At 39.3% G+C, this 19,331-nt stretch overlaps 1 protein-coding gene across 1 annotated transcript in view; it reads right to left on the reverse strand.

Annotated features, from left to right (window-relative positions):
• Window positions 1-19,331, reverse strand: part of gask1b (golgi associated kinase 1B) — a 49,206-nt gene that overhangs the window by 12,048 nt on the left and 17,827 nt on the right. Inside the window, exons 2-3 of the mRNA XM_039750303.1 lie at window positions 18,387-18,601; window positions 280-506 (exon numbers count right to left, since the gene is read on the reverse strand). Coding sequence (XP_039606237.1) covers window positions 280-506; window positions 18,387-18,601 — 442 coding nt within the window. The remainder of the gene's footprint in view (window positions 1-279; window positions 507-18,386; window positions 18,602-19,331) is intronic.

Raw genomic sequence — 19,331 nt, forward strand, 5'->3', positions numbered from 1 at the left:
CGGTGTGCTGGCAAATTGCACTGGGAAGTGACTACAGCCGGTTGCGCCATTCAATGAATGTACGTTGTCAAATATACTCGGCTCCAGCATGCTTGCAAATTTCACTCGGAACCGACTATAGCCGGTTCCGGCAATTTAAGGGTTAAAATGTGTGATCAGTACAAGCAGAATAGTATTGTGCATGCATGTCACTGGTAATTCAGGCACAGATCAATGTAATGGCTGCCCCAATGAAAATGAACTTTTGAAATATTAATATTTTAAATACAGTATACTTACTCTTTAATTCCTTCCAGCAATTTAAAATCGAGATTATCTTCATCTCTGTCAAAATAACCTTTATTATCAATAAAAACCAGATGCCTAGGATCAAGACTCCTCTGGATGATATGAACAAGTTTAATATCATCCTGACTGCTACAGTTCAGGTTCCGGAGATTCTCAACACAGGAATCTTCCTTCCGTGGTTTAAACCCACAACAGTTCCTGTCTAGGCGATTGTAAATCTGTAACAAGAAAAAGACAACACATTCTTATTTTGGGTTCAATGAGAACCTACTACATTCATTTCCCTCCCAAACCCTCGCATTGTAGTACAGATTCATGGTGGGCCATAAGCTGCCCCAGGTGCATCAGGAGCAGGGCAGGAATCAATAATGAAGGACAACACAAACCATACAGTACGGTAGAAGGCTTGGATCAGTCCCAGGATGGAGTCTAAATAACAGATTCAAGCAAAATCATAGAATCATCTTTTGCAATGTCTCTGCATGAATTACTGCTGTAGCTCTCTGTGCATCTCACTCACAAATGGCGTCATTTCTAGTATCATCAAGCTGAGTGAAACTTCTAACTTAATCAAGAATATTCAAACCATAATGAAATAGTAGACATATTTGCGGGCCATTCAACATGCGAGAATGCTTCAGAATGTTCGTTGTTCCAACTGCACACTTTTCCAGCCCTGTGCGTGCAACAGTTGTCACCTTGGAAGATTTTTTTACTTAAGCGGTGGTTTTGTACTGTAAGTAATCAAAAAAAGTTGGGACACCTATAGAAACTGTTTGCTGTCGACATTTTTGACATATGGCAATGGTCCTTGGTTGTAGGCACCATCTTTCACCTGCACTTCTGGCGAACATTAGCAGTTTACTGCATTGTATAACACTGTTGATGGTGGACAGAATGTTGAGACACCTGCAAATTTGGCAACTTATTATTCTCTCTGCCCTTTGGCATAGCCAAATGCAATGACCCCTTTTTCCTAATCATTCACATCTGTCAAGCGACCCATTTTTCACTGAGAGAACCAAACACATGTGGCACACCACTACTCCTTGTTACTCCTATGAATCCTGTGGCACACGATTTGTAGGACAATATTCATACTGGGGTGCCCTCTGTCAGTGCCTGAAATATGTATCACCTCTTACACGGGTGGTGCCTAATTCTTTGTCCAGTGAGCTTATTTGAGTAACTAGCTGTGCTGCCCATCTGAAGTAATCAACTCAGACCTCAGCAGGTCTAAGGTTTGCACTTTGTAATGCAGGTAGTAATGAAATGCATTGCGTCTGTTTGCAACAGATGGCACATCACAAACATTTGTAGTAATAAAATGCATTGCACCATCTGTTGGAACGATAAATGCAATGCATTTTGTTTCTGGAAATGCTTGTTATGTGCCATCTATTGAAATGACAGAGACGTAGCAACCGGACTGCCACACAGATACACAGACACACAGACATTTATCTTTTTTATTAGGGTGGATATTATTATATAGTGTGGCGGGCGGCCGGGTCCCATGACCGGACCAGGATGCCACTTCTACATATGTTCTGGGGGAGCAACCACGGGCTTTTCAGTATCTCTCCCGGGACACTTGGTGGCAGCTTTCCTGGCTGACGAGGTTGCCTCATTTTCCCACAGGGCTCCATGGGAGATGGAGTTCTTCACAGCCCTGTTGGGATCTGGAGTGGCTGCCAGGGGGTGCTGCATGGGTCCCATAGCCAGACTGGACACCTCTACAGCCCCGCCTGGAAGTGCAATCAGAAACAGGTGATCAAGCACCTGGAGCACTTCCGGGTGGGCTATAAAAAGGGCCAGCAACCACCACGCTGGAGCCAGAATCGGGTGGAAGAGGATGAGGTTTCCAGGGAGGAGTGGTGGTGCCAAACAGGAGTGTTATTGTGTTTGCCTTAGTGCTTTTGGGACTGTGTTATGCCTGTGGGGTTCACGGGGAAGACGTGCCCCACAGGTGAAGAAAAATAAAGTCTTTGTTGGATTTTACTTGTGCCTCAGTGTGAGTCTGTGCCGGGTCGGGCATTATACAGTGTCCTAATTCACGATAGATTACTGTATATTAGATAAACTGTATTAAACCCATGGGGAAATTCATATGCATACAACAGCAGAAGCATAAAAAAGACAAGGATACAGGCTCACATTACAGAAATCATAGCCAATCAATCAATCAATCAATAAGTAAATCAATAAATAAATAAAAATAAACTTAACAACTACATCAGGTGGAAGAATTGAATTTCCTGGTAGCACTGGGCAGAAAAGACCCCCAAAGGTGCTTCTTAGCACAGATAGGAATGGTGGAACGAACCTGTGGTTAAAAGTGCTCCAAGACAGCAGCCCTGAGAGGGGATAAAGGAGGCTTTTCATGATGGCATCCAATTTTTAACAACAGCCTCCAGTGTGTTCAGAGGCCACCCTGTGATGGAGCGAACTTACATATAGCACTCCAACCACTGTAAAAAAAACTCACACTGTTCCAGTGTGGTGCTGCACTCGAGTCCCAGTCTAGGTGGTTCATTGTGTGGTGGGTACAGAAACGCGCTATCAGCGCATGCCCCCAACCTCTGGTGGTGATGGCATAGTATGTTAACATATTTATATTGGTATTGGTTAATTAATACAAATATTTTTACATAATGAATATAGTTTTACTTTACTAATTGAAAGATTTGGTGGATTGACTCCCTCCTTGCACCCAATATTATTAGTATAGACTTCTATCTCCACCTGACCTAGTAAAGGAGTAAGCAGGTTTAAGAATATAAGGTTTAATATATTTGTTATAATTTATCTTTATGTTTTTTACACTTTTACTACAAGCTGTCATGCTGTATAGTAAACAAGACAGCTGCAGTCCTTTTTTTCTCCAAGCTTCCTTTTACTCAACGGACTAAATTCTTGAAAAGTTTTGAAAAAAAAAAAGATGGAATGTAAACCGGGCAAGGTCAGTTTCCCAAGGACCCAGGCTGGCTGTCATCCGACAAATTTATATCTGTATCATCTGCACGTTATATATCACTGTTAAAACATTTTAGGCTAAAATTGCACATGCTGCTAAAAAATATAAAACAAACAACCCAAAAATCTTTCCACAATTTTTAACACCCATTTTCTCCAGTTCAGTGTCACAGGTATAATATTACAAGTAGTGATCGCTTTAGATACAAAAAGTCTTTTGAAAGATAGATAGATAGATAGATAGATAGATAGATAGATAGATAGATAGATAGATAGATAGATAGATAGATAGATAGATAGATAGATAGATAGATAGATAGATAGATAGGAAAGGTGCTATATAATAGATACTAGCAAAATACCCGCGCTTCGCAGCAGAGAAATAGTGTGTTAAAGAAGCAATGAAAAAGAAAAGGAAACATTTTGAAAATAACGTAACATGATTGTTAATGTAATTGTTTTGTCACTGTTATGAGTGTTGCTGTCATATATATATATATATATATATATATACACACACACATATAAACATATATATATACATATATACATATATATACACATATATATATACATATATATATATATCTACATATATACACACATATATATATATATATATATATATATATATATATATATATATATATATATATATATATATATATATATATACACACTGTAAATACCTTTTGGGATGCGAGCAGCTGTTGCTGGGGGTTCCAGAATCCACCAAGGAGCAAATTGACGCTTTTAGTGTGGAGGAACTCGATAAACCTCTGTCATTATCAGAATTACTGGATGCTATAAAGTCACTCCAAGGTGGAAAAGCAGCAGGCCCTGACGGCTACCCTGCAGAGTTTTACAAGAAATTCTCCGCTCAGCTAGCTCCCTCCTATTAGCAACATTTACAGAAGCCAGAGATAACCAATCTCTTCCACAAACCTTTAGCCAAGCACTAATCACTGTCTTTCCAAAACAAAATAAGGACTTATTACAATGTGCATCATACAGACCAATTTCACTTCTGAATAACGACGTTAAAATACTCTCTAAAATCATAGCTAGAAGGATGGAGAAAGTGCTCCCCTCGGTAATATCACAAGACCAAACTGGATTTATTAGGGGCCGACACTTATCTTCAAATCTTCGACGCCTGTTTAATGTAATATACTCACCAACTAAATCAAACACCCCAGAAATATTATTATCATTGGATGCAGAAAAGCATTCGACATGATTGAATGGAAATACCTTTTACTATTTTGGAGAAGTTTGGGTTTGGCCCAACATTTGTGCATGGATTAAATTACTGTATACTAACCCAGAAGCTTCAGTTTGCATCAATAACATTTGCTCAGACTACTTTAAACTAGAACGTGGCACAAGACAAGGATGCCCTTTGTCACCACTGCTGTTTGCAATTGCCATTGAACCACTGGCAATACATTGTCGAAATACTGATCAGATAAAGGGGATTAGCAGAGAAGGACTGGAACAGAAAATCTCATTATATGCAGATGACATGGTACTGTATATATCGGACCCAGAAAATTCTGTGCCTGCAGTCTTAGCAGCACTCACAGAATTTCAAAAGCTCTCTGGTCTCAGAATTAATCTGAATAAAAGTGTACTCTTTCCGTGAATTCGCAAGCATATAATATTAGATTAGACACCCTTCCTTTTATCATTGCAGAACAGTTTAAATACCTCGGGTAAACATCACAAGTAAACATAAAGCTCTATATCAACAAAATTTCGTGCCTGCATGGAAAAAATTAAACAAGACTTGCATAGATGGTCAACCCTTCATCTCACACTAGCTGGAAGAATTAACACTGTTAAGATGAATATTCTTCCTAAGCTCCTTTTTATTTCAAAACATACCAATATACATTAATAAATCGTTCTTTAAGCAATTAGATTCAACAATAACCTCATTTATTTGGAATTCTAAACATCCACGCATCAAAAGAGCGACCCTACAAAGACAAAAGGCAGAAGGTGGCATGGCTCTACCTAACTTCCAGTTTTATTACTGGGCGCAAATATACAGGCGATAAGAACCTGGACACAAATAGAAGAACATACACAGGCATGGACCGCAATAGAAGTAAAATCCTGCAGTACTTCTTTGTATTCCTGCTATGCTCTCCAATAAACACACGCTATCGGCAATACACTAATAACCCAATTGTGCTCCACTCACTTAGAATCTGGAACCAATGTAGAAGGCATTTTAGGACGGAGAAGCTTCTTTCTGTGGCACCCTGCAAAAGAACCACCTCTTTCAACCCTCACAAACATATGCAGTTTTAATATCTGGAAAAATTTGGAATTAACTTGCTTAGAGATCTTTATATAGACAACGTCTTTGCATCCTATGAACAATTACATTCCAAATTTAACATTCCAGCTACAAATTTCTTTCACTATCTTCAAATCAGGAACTTTGTTAAACAGAACCTTCCAGATTTTCCTCATCTTGCACCCTCATCCACGCTGGAAAAATATTGCTCAATTTCAAGGAGTTAGACTCCATCTCTACAATATATAAAATCCTTTTACAATCCCTTCCTTTCAAAGATCCAAGAGGACACTGGGAAAATGACCTCTCAATTAATATATCAGAAAAGGAGTGGAAAGTAGCAATGCAGAGAATTCACTCAAGCTCCATATGCAAAGCATACAATTATACAACTCAAAATTATATATCGAGCACATCTGTCTCGACTAAAACTCTCCAAAATGTTTCCAGGGCATGATCCAACCTGTAACGTTGCAACCAAGCCCCAGCCTCACTGGGTCACATGTTCTGGGCCTGCACCAAATTAACATTATTCTGGACAAAAATTTTAATTACCTCTCAGACAGTCTTGGACTCACAATCCCTCCTAACCCATTAACAGCTGTGTTTGGGGTTCTTCCAGAGGGTCTTAAAGTGGAGAAAGACAAACAAATTGTGATTGCATTCACTACACTGTTGGCACGCAGACTTATTCTGATAAACTGGAAGAACCCAAACTCTCCTCTTTAAGTCAGTGGGAAACTGATGTGTTATATTATTTGAAATTGGAAAAATCAAATACTCAGTTAGAGGATCTGTGCAGACTTTTTTCAAAACATGGCAGGATCTAATCAGTAATATTTTGAAATGAGTTTATAAAGCACAGAGAATTTGTTGATTTAGGTATTTTTACAAGCCTTAAATTTTACACCGTTTGGCTTGCTCTCTCTCTCAAGGGTGGGGATCGATCTGTTCTTAGCATAATTCTTTTTTTTTGTAAAAACTTGATTACTATGTATTGATTATAATAAAATTAATAAATAAAAAAAAAAAAAAAAAAAAAAGAATCCACCAAGGAAGAAAAATGAAAACATTATTTGTACAAAATCTTAATTTATCTATCCATTCGTAAATAATTAAATGGGCAGGCTATTTCGTATCAGTGCAATACGCTGCTTGTTAAAACGGATGACTCCTGCTCTTACGTGCACTTAGTGCTGCGTGGGTATTATGAACTATCGTATCTGTTCAAGTTCTATTTAAATTTTAAATATAAGTAATTTTTATTTAGTCGACAGAAATATGTTTGGTAGGAATGTAAGTTAAATTTAGTCATCATTGCATAAATTTTTCTTCACCATAGAAATTTAAAGGCTAAATTCAACTTACATTCCTACCAAAGATATTTCTGTTGACTAAATAGAACCTACTTATATCCAAATAGAACCTGAAAAGATATATTTTTTCGAATCTGATCGCGCATTTTAGATCGACTTGACATGCACTACATCGAACCTGCCTGCCTCAATAAGTCACCCTTGCTTCGCTCTTACTTTTTTACCATTCATTTAATCATGGCTAGTCGTGAAAAAATTAGAAAATGGAAGGAGGATTACACTGAGTATGGCTTTACCAAAACAATTATTGATGGCCAATAAAGTATCGATTATTCATAAAGCTTCAATTGGTGATCTGTTTTTCTGCGTTAACCTCATATTTTTTCATACTTCTTCTCAAACCAAGAGGGTGTGAGGGAAGCGCTGATATATATATATATGTATGTGTGTGTGTATATATAATATATGTGTAAATAGTTTTACTGCCAAATAAAGCAAAGAGTATGCAGCATGTGTTTCGCCCTAATTCTGGGCTCATCAGGCGTACACACTCACTGCACTCACTCTCGGGAATTGAACTTCGGACATCAGCACTAGAGGCGAAGCCTCTTGTGTTGTGCCACGGCGTGTGGTTCGTTTATTTGACAGTATGTAGATCGGGGAATATATATATATATAAAAGATAGCTCCTGTATCCACAATAAATGCCTTTATTGAAAACACAAACCAGGGGTGAGCAAGTTCCTTTATACTGCAGCCACAGCCGCGACACACATAAAAAACATCAATAATAACTCATAAAATTGCAATATTATTTAGGAAAATCGCAACATTTTACTCACCAAAAATTCTGATTATTTGTAAACAATATCCATCCTCCTCTCTTTCCTCAAAAACAGTTCAATTACTCTGTCATACGGATTATCTGTGCGCTTCAGTTCCATCAAAACGTCCCTTTCTATCGCCATCAAAGCTAATGCTGAAAGTCAAACCTGCCCTGTCGTCAGTGAGTGAGTCAGTGAGGGCTTTGCCTTTTATTAGTATAGATATAGATAGACAGATATGAAAGGCACAATATAATAGATAGATAGATAGATAGATAGATAGATAGATAGATAGATAGATAGATAGATAGATACGAAAGGCACTATATAATAGATAGATAGATAGATAGATAGATAGATAGATAGATAGATAGATAGATAGATAGATACAAAAGGCACTATATAATAGATAGATAGATAGATAGATAGATAGATAGATAGATAGATAGATAGATAGATAGATAGATAGATAGAATGCACACAAACTATTTTTGAACTTTTATTCAGTACCTATATATGCCTGCACACCTTTGACATTTTTTCACATTTTGTGATCCATCCATCCATCCATTTTTCAACCCACTGAATCTGAACACAGGGACACGGTGGTCTCCTGGAGCCAATCCCAGCCAACACAGGGCACAAAGCAGGAACCAATCCCAGGCAGGGTGCCAACCCACCGCAGGACACACACACACCCACGCACCAAGCACACACTAGGGCCAATTTAGAATAGCCAATGCACCTAACCTGCATGTCTTTGGACTGTGGGAGGAAACTGGAGCGCCCGGAGGAAACCCACGGAGACACGGGGAGAACATGCAAACTCCACGCAGGGCGGACCCGGGAAGCGAACCCGGGTCTCCTAACATTTTGTCATATTTTATTCAATTTTATCATTTTATATTTTGTGTTGGCCTTGTATGCTGCATCATATACTGTATGATCTTTTTGTATTTGTGTTGTCCTTGTGTGTTGCACCAATACTACATTTTAGTCTACCTGGCCAATAAACTGAAGTCTGATTATGACTGGTTTGAAGCAGGATAACAATTCCAGATAGCATGGCATAGGGCACACTCACTCTTACACACACACACATACACACACACACACACTCACGCACATTTCGGGCTGTGAGAAAATCTTGAGTTCTTGGAGAATCCGATGCACACATGTGGGCTAACTCCACGTAGACAGTGCAATTTCCAGGAAGCAAATGGAGGTCCCCAGAAATGCACTGCAGCTGTGCAGTTCAGCTAATTTAACAGATACCAGCAGGAATGTGTGCAATATCACCATAGGGTGTTGTTAAATGCTAAATGATGATAGTGTTTGCTGAAGTGGCTATATTAACACCAGAATAAACATATTAAAATAAATACATTCAATATATTTACACGTTATCTATAATCTTAGTTATAATCCTTACACTTTTTCAACCTGCTTAATCCAGTTGAGGGGAGCTGTCAGCATTGGTGACAAAGAAAGAGCCAATCTTGAATGGGGCATCAGTCCATCACAGGGCACACTGATGTGCAGTGGTTTCAGAAACTATTCAGAACCCTTGACTTTCTGCACACTTTATTGAGTTGTAGATTTAATTTTAAATGGACTCAATAATCTGTAACATCAAAGTGAAAACATATTTTCAGAAAGGTTAGTAAATTTATTCAATATCAGACTGAAATCTCTCATTCATAGAAGTACTCAAACCCTTAATTCTTCAGTTTTTAGAAGTTCCGTTGGCAGCAATTATAACTTCACGTCTTCTTGGATATGCATCTACAAGCTTTGTACACCAGGATTTCTGGAGTTTATCCCCTTCTTCCTGACAGATTCTTTCAGGCTCCATTAGATTGGATGGGAAGTGTCTGTAAACTGCCATCTTCAGATCTCTCCAAAGATGTTCATTGGGATTTGAGTCTGTAAATTGTCCACTCAAGGACTCTCAGAGGCTTATCCTGAGGCCACTCTGGCACTGTTTAAGCTGTATGTTTTGGGTCATTGCTAAAAGGTGAACCATCGCCCCAGTCTGGAGCGCTCTAAGAGCAAGTTTTCTTGAAGGACCTCTCCGTATTTCGCTCTCAGTTCTGACCAGTCTCCCTGTTCCTGACTCTTAGAAGCACCTTCATAATGCCATGCTGTCAGAACCATGACTGACCACCAGAGATTTGTCCTAAAGCCACTCCAGGCATGTCTTCGCTGTATGCTTCAGGTCATTGTCATATCAAAAGGTGAGGTCTAGGGTTTCATGCACTTTGGAGCAGGTTTTCTTTAAGGACCTCTTTGAGAAGCACCACCAAAGAGTTTGCTGCTGCCACCACCATGGTTCACCGTAAGGACTGTATTAGGCAGGTGACAAGTAGTGCCTGGTGTTCACTGGGCATAGTGTATAGAACTCTGCCCAAAGACTCCAACTTTTGTCCCATCAGACCAGATAAACTTTTTCCTCATCCTCTCAGAGCCATTTGGCAAACACCATGCAGAAGTTAACTACATAACCATAAATGCCTGATTGATGGTGTGGTGCTGAGGTGGTCATCTATCTGACACGGTCTCCCTAATAGAGGCCATTTACTCAAGAGTAGTTTCCATCTAGATGCTCTGCCATAAGCTTCTGATTTATGGACTGGTGCTGAAGTTGTTTTCCTTTGTATGGCTTCTCCCTTCTCAGCAGTGGATTTCTGAAGCTGTTTGAGTGACCATCAACTTTTTGAACATTTCCCAGACCAACACCCTTCCTAGATGGCCAACTCTAGAAAGAGTCCTGGTGGTTCCAAATGTCTTCCATTTCACAACTATTGAGGTCACTGTGCTCCTAGAAACACCCCAAGCCTTCAGAAATGCCTTTATTAAACCGCCCCTGATCTTTGCCTCACCACAATTTGATCATGGAGGTCTACAGAGAGGTCCTTGAACTTCGTGGCTTGGTTTTCATCTTGACATGATGTGTGAATAGTGATACCTTCTATACACAGGTACACGTGTGCCTTTCTAAATCAGGTCAGATCAACCCAGTTTGCCAAAGGTTGACTCCAAACAAGTTCTACAAACATCTCAAGGACAATTAAAGCAAACACGATACAGCTCAGCGCAATTCGGAGTGCCGCATCCAAGGGTTTGGATTTTGAGACTTCACTATTTCAATTTTTAATACATTCTTAATATAAACTTTCTGAAAACACATTTTCAATTTGTCGCTATGTGTTATTGATTGCAGATTGATGAGCAAAAATGGAATTAATTGTACAACACAATAAAGTATACAGAAAGTGAAGGCGTCTGGGTACTTTTTGAATCCATTCTACTTGCGAACACACACAGGGTCAATTTTAAACTCAACAGCAGAATTAAAACACATGTGAGCAGTGACGGGAATGAGATGTGAAGCTTATCCTTCTGGAGCAACCACTGTACCACCCAATAAATCTGATTGGCATTGTTTTCTAAGTGTTTACCCTGATGAGGGTCATGGTGGCAAAATGCTCGGCTGGAATGACCCAGAGTTCCTTATCCCTGGCATCCTCCTCCAGCCCCAGACACTGCCACATGCCTGATTTAATCCTTCCAGATGTCATGGTTCTCCCAATGGCCTATGCTTAGTGCATCTCCTACAGGAGGCATCCTAACTGCTCACCCAAAACACATCAACTGGCTCATAAAAATGAGTGTAGACCATAGATAACATTTTTTTTAATTATTAATACTGTTCCAAATACTACTTCATATCCAACAGAACAGGCTGAATTAAGAATGTCCCGTACTTAGTAATGGTGCTGTAAAGATTTCCTATTTTGCAGCCTTTCTACAATAATGGCCTTCTTTTTTAGATGAATGATCCACAGCTAATTTTGGAAAAAGTACTCAGCAAATGGAATGTGTGTGCTCTGAAAGACGCTATTATCTAAAACTTGTAATTTCCAAGGAAGCTGTTAAACCAGCTGAAGGGAAACATTCATATTTCTCAGAGTCATAGCGCCATGACAGCTGGGCTTTCATGAGTGGTACTGTGTGTTAAAAGAAATAGCATAATGTTCTCAAACCCATTTAATCTAATTCACGGTCACGGGGGTTCTATGCCAGCAGCTCTGGGCACGTGATAGGGGACAGCCACTTCATCACAGGGACAGCTCCCTCGCAATTATACCACCATATGTCACACTCTAAAAGTCAATGATTAAACATAGATGCCAGAGAAATGCTGAGAGGCGCAGAAAAACATTTTTTCCTGGGGCCATAACTAATGTGCAAGAGTCCATGGACAGGGCAGCTAATGGTTTCAAAGACTAAAATAAATTGTAAATCAAATATAGGGGAAACACAGCAGCTATATCTAAGCAAACATTCTCAGAACTGAAAATTCAGCTACAGTTAAAGAATGCAGAAGCAATTCTCAAAAGCACTAAAGGGAGTCTGCCATACATAAAACAGCTTGTGGCTACAACAACCTACATAGGAAAAGAATTTTAGCTTGATGTGTTAGTAATCGACAGTTATAGTAGACATGGGATTAGTACATTCAATAACCAAAATGAAGGAGACACAAGGAGAACTCTGCCAAAATCTTGGACTACTGACAGTTAGTGCTGGAGATTTTCTATTTTCTGATACCAGGTCAATACCAAAATGCCGAATACATAACAGCACTAGCTTTTTTTTTACAGTATCTGGCCCACACTGATGAATGACTGCAAGTAGACATATTACTTCCAAAGACGCAATAATACTCGATAAAGTCAGGAGTCAAAACTACACATGAATACAATTCACAGTGCTACAGTACCACGTTAACACATCTCGAAAAGAAAAACGGTAGAAGCCTTGTCCGGAAATGAAACCTTCAGCATGAACATTCAGGAATCAAGCTTGAAACAGTTCAGAAATACGTATGTGCGTAATTTAAGAGTGTTTGACTTTAACAATTAGACACTAAGTTATAATTGTTGAACTTGTAGATGGCGAGATTAATCGCTTTTTAATACCTTGATCTATGGAGGCTGTCCATTCTTTCTCTGATTGTTAGTCTAAGGATATTCGTCTAAGCATCCATCCATTTTCTAAGTGGCATTAGGGTCACTCTTATAGGTCTGTGCATTATGGGAGGAGACCGTATTTTGGAAGTTCTAACAACAGCTGTAGGCTATTTGGTTTGTCAACATTGGCGATGAAAGGAGCTCCTCCATTTGTCACTATCACAATAACATTTATTTAGTGTTTCGATGCTTTGAAGCACAAGGTATGCCTGTCTAGTAAGATGACACATACTGGCTCAATAGACACACATTGCATAGTAATACACACAAAACACCATCCTGAATATGACTCTACAAACGGTGAAATTTATTATCAGTCGTTTGGTTTTTGAAAGCAAACTAATGTCTATTATAAAACCCCTAATGTGATGAATGTAGCAAAAGTATATTCGGTATATTTAGTAATTAGTAGTCTTCTTCTTCTTTTGGCTGCTCCCATTTAGGGTTCACCATAGGGGATCATCTGTCTCCATCTATCCCTGTCTTTTACATCATTTTCTGCCACACCAGCAGCCTTCATGTCCTTGCTCACCACATCCATAAACCTACCTCTTTGGCCTTCCTCTTTTCCTCTTCCCTGGCAGTCCCAATCTTCAACATTCTTCTCCCGACATACCCCTCATCTCTTCTCTTCATGTGCCCAAACTATCTTACTCTAGCCTCTCTAAGTTGGTCACCAAACTGTCGTACCCTTGTTGTCCCTCTAATATACTCATTCCTAATCTTGTCTACTCTTGTTTCCGAGCGAAACTCGTAGCATCTTCAACTCTGCCACTTTCGGCTCTGCCTCCTGACTTCTCATCATTTCCACCGTCTCCAATCCGTACAACATAGCTGGTCTCACTACCATTTTATAGACCGTCCCTTTCAATCTTGCAGATACTGTTCTATCACAAATTACTTCTGCCGCTCTTCTCCACCCATCTTGGTTCTGCTTCTGAGATACTGCCTGGTCATTTTTAATTTTCAAATTATTGTTGTGTTTCAGTACTGTGTCATGAGTATATATAATACAGATTGGTCCAGATCTAATAATGCAGATCCAGATCGTCTGGATGATTTTGATTTTTGCGGGGACGATTCCAGGTCGGCGCAAAGACGATTCTTCATGTCTTCAGTTCGCACACTTCTCAATGGTCCAGGATTTTTCAGGTGATTTTCTGTGTAATAAACTTAATAAGTTATATCGTAATGAAAATTGCATAATTAGATCTGGATCACCCTATATAATGTACAGGTAGATACATATAATCCCAGATACTCAATAAATAAAATCTGCTATCTGCAGGTTTTGCAGACTGCTAGATTACTCTCTGTTGCTTTGGACTGTTGAACCCAAGTATTTAATTTTGTCTACCTTCACTACCTCTTCTCCTTGCAGTCCACCTTCTCTATCAATCACACACATGTACTCCGTCTAACTCCTACTGACTTTCATACCTCTTCTCTCCAGTGCATACCTCCACCTCTCCAGGTTCGCCTCAACCTGCGGTCTACTCTCACTAAAGATTACAACGTCATCCATGAACATCTCAGTCAACGGAGACTCCAGTCTGTCTGTCAACCTGTACTTTGTATTTTAACAGAGAATTGTTCACAGCACTCTGCACCTGTGATATACAAGAAATAAGCTGCATTGTATTGCACTGTTTATCATATATTTGAATGGTACCTTGGAGAATGTAATGCAGTCTCGTAGTTACAAGTAGCGCAAGTCCAGTATTTAGTGTATTTCTGGATTTGCACAGAGGCTAAGTAATAACAAAGTCTGATCACTCATTCAAGATGCTATGAAACTGCACAACAAAGGGTGTTTTTACAAGAGTTCTTAAATAATGGATTCATGTAAAACCGACAGGTATGATTTCACACAAGAACCAGGGACAAATGCAAAAAAGGTAACGATTTGAACAATTAAACCCTCAGCAGTCCGTGACTTATGAAATTTGAATTGATTCGAAACACTTTAGTTTAGGTATTGCAAAAAATTTTCATTTACTGTACTCTTGTGTAATAAGACCTGAACAAAGTCTTTTTCTGGTCTTCATAACATTTTTAAAATATCAGTACATGAGTTATTCATCTCTGTGCAGTGTGGCATATTGAACTGACAGTAAATCGACTTGTTAATATGAAGGATTCAAATACTGAATACATACTTTAAAATTAAGTATGGAATATCAAGAGAAAACCTCTAGCCAATCCAAAGTGAAATTGCACCAGAGATGAATAAACACTTTACTGATGCTTTGTAAGTGTTATGAAGACCCTACGAAATTTATGTTAATGTCTTGTTAGGTTTAGGTCAGGTCAGTTTGGAAAGCATACATTGGTACAGTGCTTTACCAACCCACCACACAGTTGGCAACCCCCCCCCAGGCAGACATGTGGTCCAGTCCCACCCTTCACAAATGACCATCTATCTGCCACGGTGAGGTGTTACTTATGTGGGTGTCTCCTCAGCCTAATATAGCCTCTTGGGTCCTCAACAATGAGCATCCTGCAAGCCGGATCACCCTTGGGGAATCTCGCAACATGGCCATAGTGCCGTAACTGACGCTGTCTCACAATGCAGGTGATGTGCCTCATTCGGGACTCTGTGAGCAACCGCTCATTCAACATAAAGTCAAACCAGAAGTATCCAAGGATTCTCCAAAGAGACACAGTACCCAAGGAGTCCAGTCTTCATCTGTCACTGGATAGCGTCCATGTCTTACAATCGGAAACATGAGGACTTTAAAGACTTGGACCTTCATCCTTTTGCATTGATATCGGGAGTACCACACACCTCTTTCCATTACCTCATGACCCCCCATGCTCTCCCAATCCATCTACTGACTTCATAGGAAGAGTCACTGGAGACATGAATGTTACATAATAGTAAATGAGTCATAGGTGCATTTTTGCAGTACCTAAACTAAAGTGTTACCAAACATTTTCACTCATTCATTAAATGTTAGTTTCTGTTTAGTATTTTTTTTAAAAAGCTTCGAACAAAGAGGAACTGTATAAGAAAGGGCATAGCAGGTTCTTCTTCCGTAGGAGACTGTGCTACTTTAATGTGGAAAGTGATATCCTTCGCATTTTCTGTAACTCTGCTATGGCCAATGTGATTTTTTACACTGTGGTGTGCTTGGCTGGTAACATGACTTATAGAGAGGCCCACTGAATCATCAAGTTCATCAATTGGGCAGACTCAATTATCAGATACGCTCCAAGCCCCATGGAGGTCATAGAGAAGGACAGAATTCAAACAAAACTGAGTGTCATTATGAACAATGCTGCACACCCTATCTCTCTGACACAATAACACTGAAGACTTTCAACCAACAAATTATTCAGCAGAAGTGAGTCTGGAAATGCTACTGGGGGCTCCTCCATACTAACAGCAATACAACTGCATAATGCCTCAATATGACTGTGACAGTCAAGTCAGAACTTTTCTTTCTTTTGAATTTTCTTGCTTTATTGTATTTCCAGTGTCATTTCAGACCAAAGTCAGTTATTTTCTAAACCACTTTGTCATGAACAGGGTTGTAGGGGGTGCTGGAGACTATCCCATCTAGTATAGGGTGCCAGGCAGGAAAAACCCTGGGCATGGCTCCAGTCCATTGCAGGGTGGAAACACACACAAACACACACCTCAACCGCCAATCCATCTAACCTGCATGTGTTTGGACAGTGAGAGAAAACAAGAACACATGAAGGAAGCCCATATAGACATGGGGAAAACATGCAAACTCCATGCAGGGAGGATCCGGGATGCAAACCCTGGTCTCCTTACTGTGAGGCCACCACCACCTCTATTTATGCATTTTTTATTTGAAGAGCTTCTGTGAAAAACCACATTTCCCCCTGGGGCCATCTATCTATTTATCTATCTATTATATATTGGATTTCATATCTATCTATCTATCTATCTATCTATCTATCTATCTATCTATCTATCTATCTATCTATCTATCTATCTATCTTATACTACTGAAGACTGTAGTACACCAGTCACACCTCAAAACACAGACATTCAAACTAAACAAATTCTTGTGCTTTAAATTAACTAAAGAGATCTTCATTTAGATCTTGATCTTTGTTTGTCCGCAAATTCCACGCATGCGTAGACCACCTTCCTGTTTAGTACGTTGTTGTTACTCACGGATGTCAACAATGTGCCGGAATAATGAAAGGGGTGGTGGACAGTGTTACGCTGGTTAGCACCTGAGGCCTGGTTACAGAATGAGATTGCCAAAGATAAAAGGTACGTGCCTACGTAACATATGTATGAAAGAAAGACACTGGGTAAGATGAATGACAACGTAACACCACGTTCCAGAAATTATTATGGTTACGTTGTAGCCGGCGAGTGCTGCGCGTCTCACAGTTGTACCGTGGCTTGCTCACATGTCAGTAAAGTGATCCCTATTTATGCTTTAAAGAGCCTGGATATCTATGTGTGCCCCTTTTATAACCATCGCTCCGTGTATATTGCCTTACTCTTTGGATTGCCATCTTGTCTCTTTGGATTGGAGAAAGGTTGAGAAGAGATCGTGAGAGGAAACAATAGCATCGTGAAAATGAGACGGACTGTGAACGGACAGAAGCAGAAATACTCCCACACCACCACATAATTACAATTCAGACAGTGATTTTGAGTAAGCTGTTCCTATCGAATCAATATCCAACGGTTTTCTTTTGTAATTTTGTTTCTCTTATAAAAAAATCATAATGCTGTGCGACGAAGGCCTCAGTTCACGACTGGCAGCCGCGTTTAAACAGGGAGCCCTTCACAGACAACTTTAACATGCGCAACGTAGTTGGGTGCACATGGCTAGTCTATTATACAGTGGATTTCAAATATATCTATCATATAGTGCCTTTTACACGTATCTATCTATCTATCTATCTATCTATCTATCTATCTATCTATCTACAGGTGAGAAAATGTCAGTGAATAAAATATAATAAAGAATGTGCATAGTGTAAGATAAATCAGGTTATCCATGAAGATCATTTTTTTAAAGCCTGCGCTGAATAATAACATTTTATAATAACATCCTCCCATTTTTGGTTACACAGGCAGAAGTCCCATGTCTGTCACACATTAAATTCAAACCTTGCATCGTTATTTGCTATTTATGAATACAGTAAATGTTAGGTGGACAATTACTTGAATGATATATCACTATTTTGAATTTACTGTACTAATTTACTTGGTAATTCTGTATTTTACATTCTGTTACAGAGAATGGTACAATATTGTCCACTTGAATAATGGAGTTACATTTAATGAAAACGCCGGGAAGAGAGATTTTTGTTTTTTCTGTGTTATTGAAAGGCTATTGAGTATCACAGAATTTTATTTGTATTGATATCAAATACAAAAATTGTAGCATCATGACATCCCTAGTCAATGCCTTTAAAAAGTCTTGAGCCTTTGGAGGTTTTCACATTTTATTGTTACACAACATTGAATCTCAATGAATTTAATTTGTTTTTTTTTTTTTACACTGATCAACAAAAGAAAAAATGCAGAGTGATCTAAATTAAAGACAAATATAGCACTATAGTGTTAAAGACTATGTATCACCATAGTGTGCTAAATTCAGATTAAATGAAGTTGTTAATAAGAAATGTCCTGTACCTGCAGCAAGAAGTCAAAGAGAGTCAGTTTGCTCCATTCGTAGTGATGTACGTCTGCACATCCCCATTCCGCTTTAGGCACTATGCCACGATGCCAACATTTCTGTTTAAGAGAGTTCTGGTACGTTTTCCAGGTCAGTCTTACTGTGGACTGCTCTTCATTGTCTGCTGGCAAAAGAGAGGAGTCCCATAGAATTGTAGGACAAGGATGACCACCTGAAGAAAAAGAAAGAAAGCAGCAACAGTTGTCACCTTAAAAGCTTAGCTAGTCAGTCATCCAGTCTTAAATAAAACAGTAACTAACCATCATTAGATCAGTATTATTCTTGTGCCAATTAAAATGAATTTTATGCATAACAGAGATTATGCTTTGTAGAAGAAGACAATGAAAAGACCAGTCTGGAGAAAAAAGTACTTCTTAAAAGACACGATAAAAGGTGGAATAAAAAATTTAGTCCAGGTCTAAATACACGTCACATACATAGCATGACAACCTCAAATCTGTTTTATCCAATAAATTTAGGGCTTAGTGGTAGAGAGCCTACCCCGGTAGCAGTGGGTGCAAACCCTAAACCAGCCAGGAGGGACCACCAGTCAACACATATGTGCAGCCCAATCTTTCGTGACCTGTAAGTGGTGCCACTGAGCCACCAAGCCCCAAACACAGTGGCACCACCACAATTTTTGGTTTAATTAGTAATTCATTTTAACAAATATCTTCAAGCAGGTTATTTTTAAGCACTCACACCAGCGCGATTTCTTCTTCTTTCTTTTCCTCCTTCCTCTCCTTCCACTCTTCCAGGTGAGCTTCATCCTCCACCTCCTGACTTTGACTCTCTGAGTTGAAGAGAGGTGACTCGTTTTAAACAAGACTCAAGAGATCTTCCATTGTCAGGGCGGTGAACGTGAGAGGCTATTCCAAGTCAGCTTTAAGCTCCTCAAAAAA

Source organism: Polypterus senegalus, chromosome 4 (assembly GCF_016835505.1).
Source record: "Polypterus senegalus isolate Bchr_013 chromosome 4, ASM1683550v1, whole genome shotgun sequence".
Classification (NCBI taxonomy): domain Eukaryota; kingdom Metazoa; phylum Chordata; class Cladistia; order Polypteriformes; family Polypteridae; genus Polypterus; species Polypterus senegalus.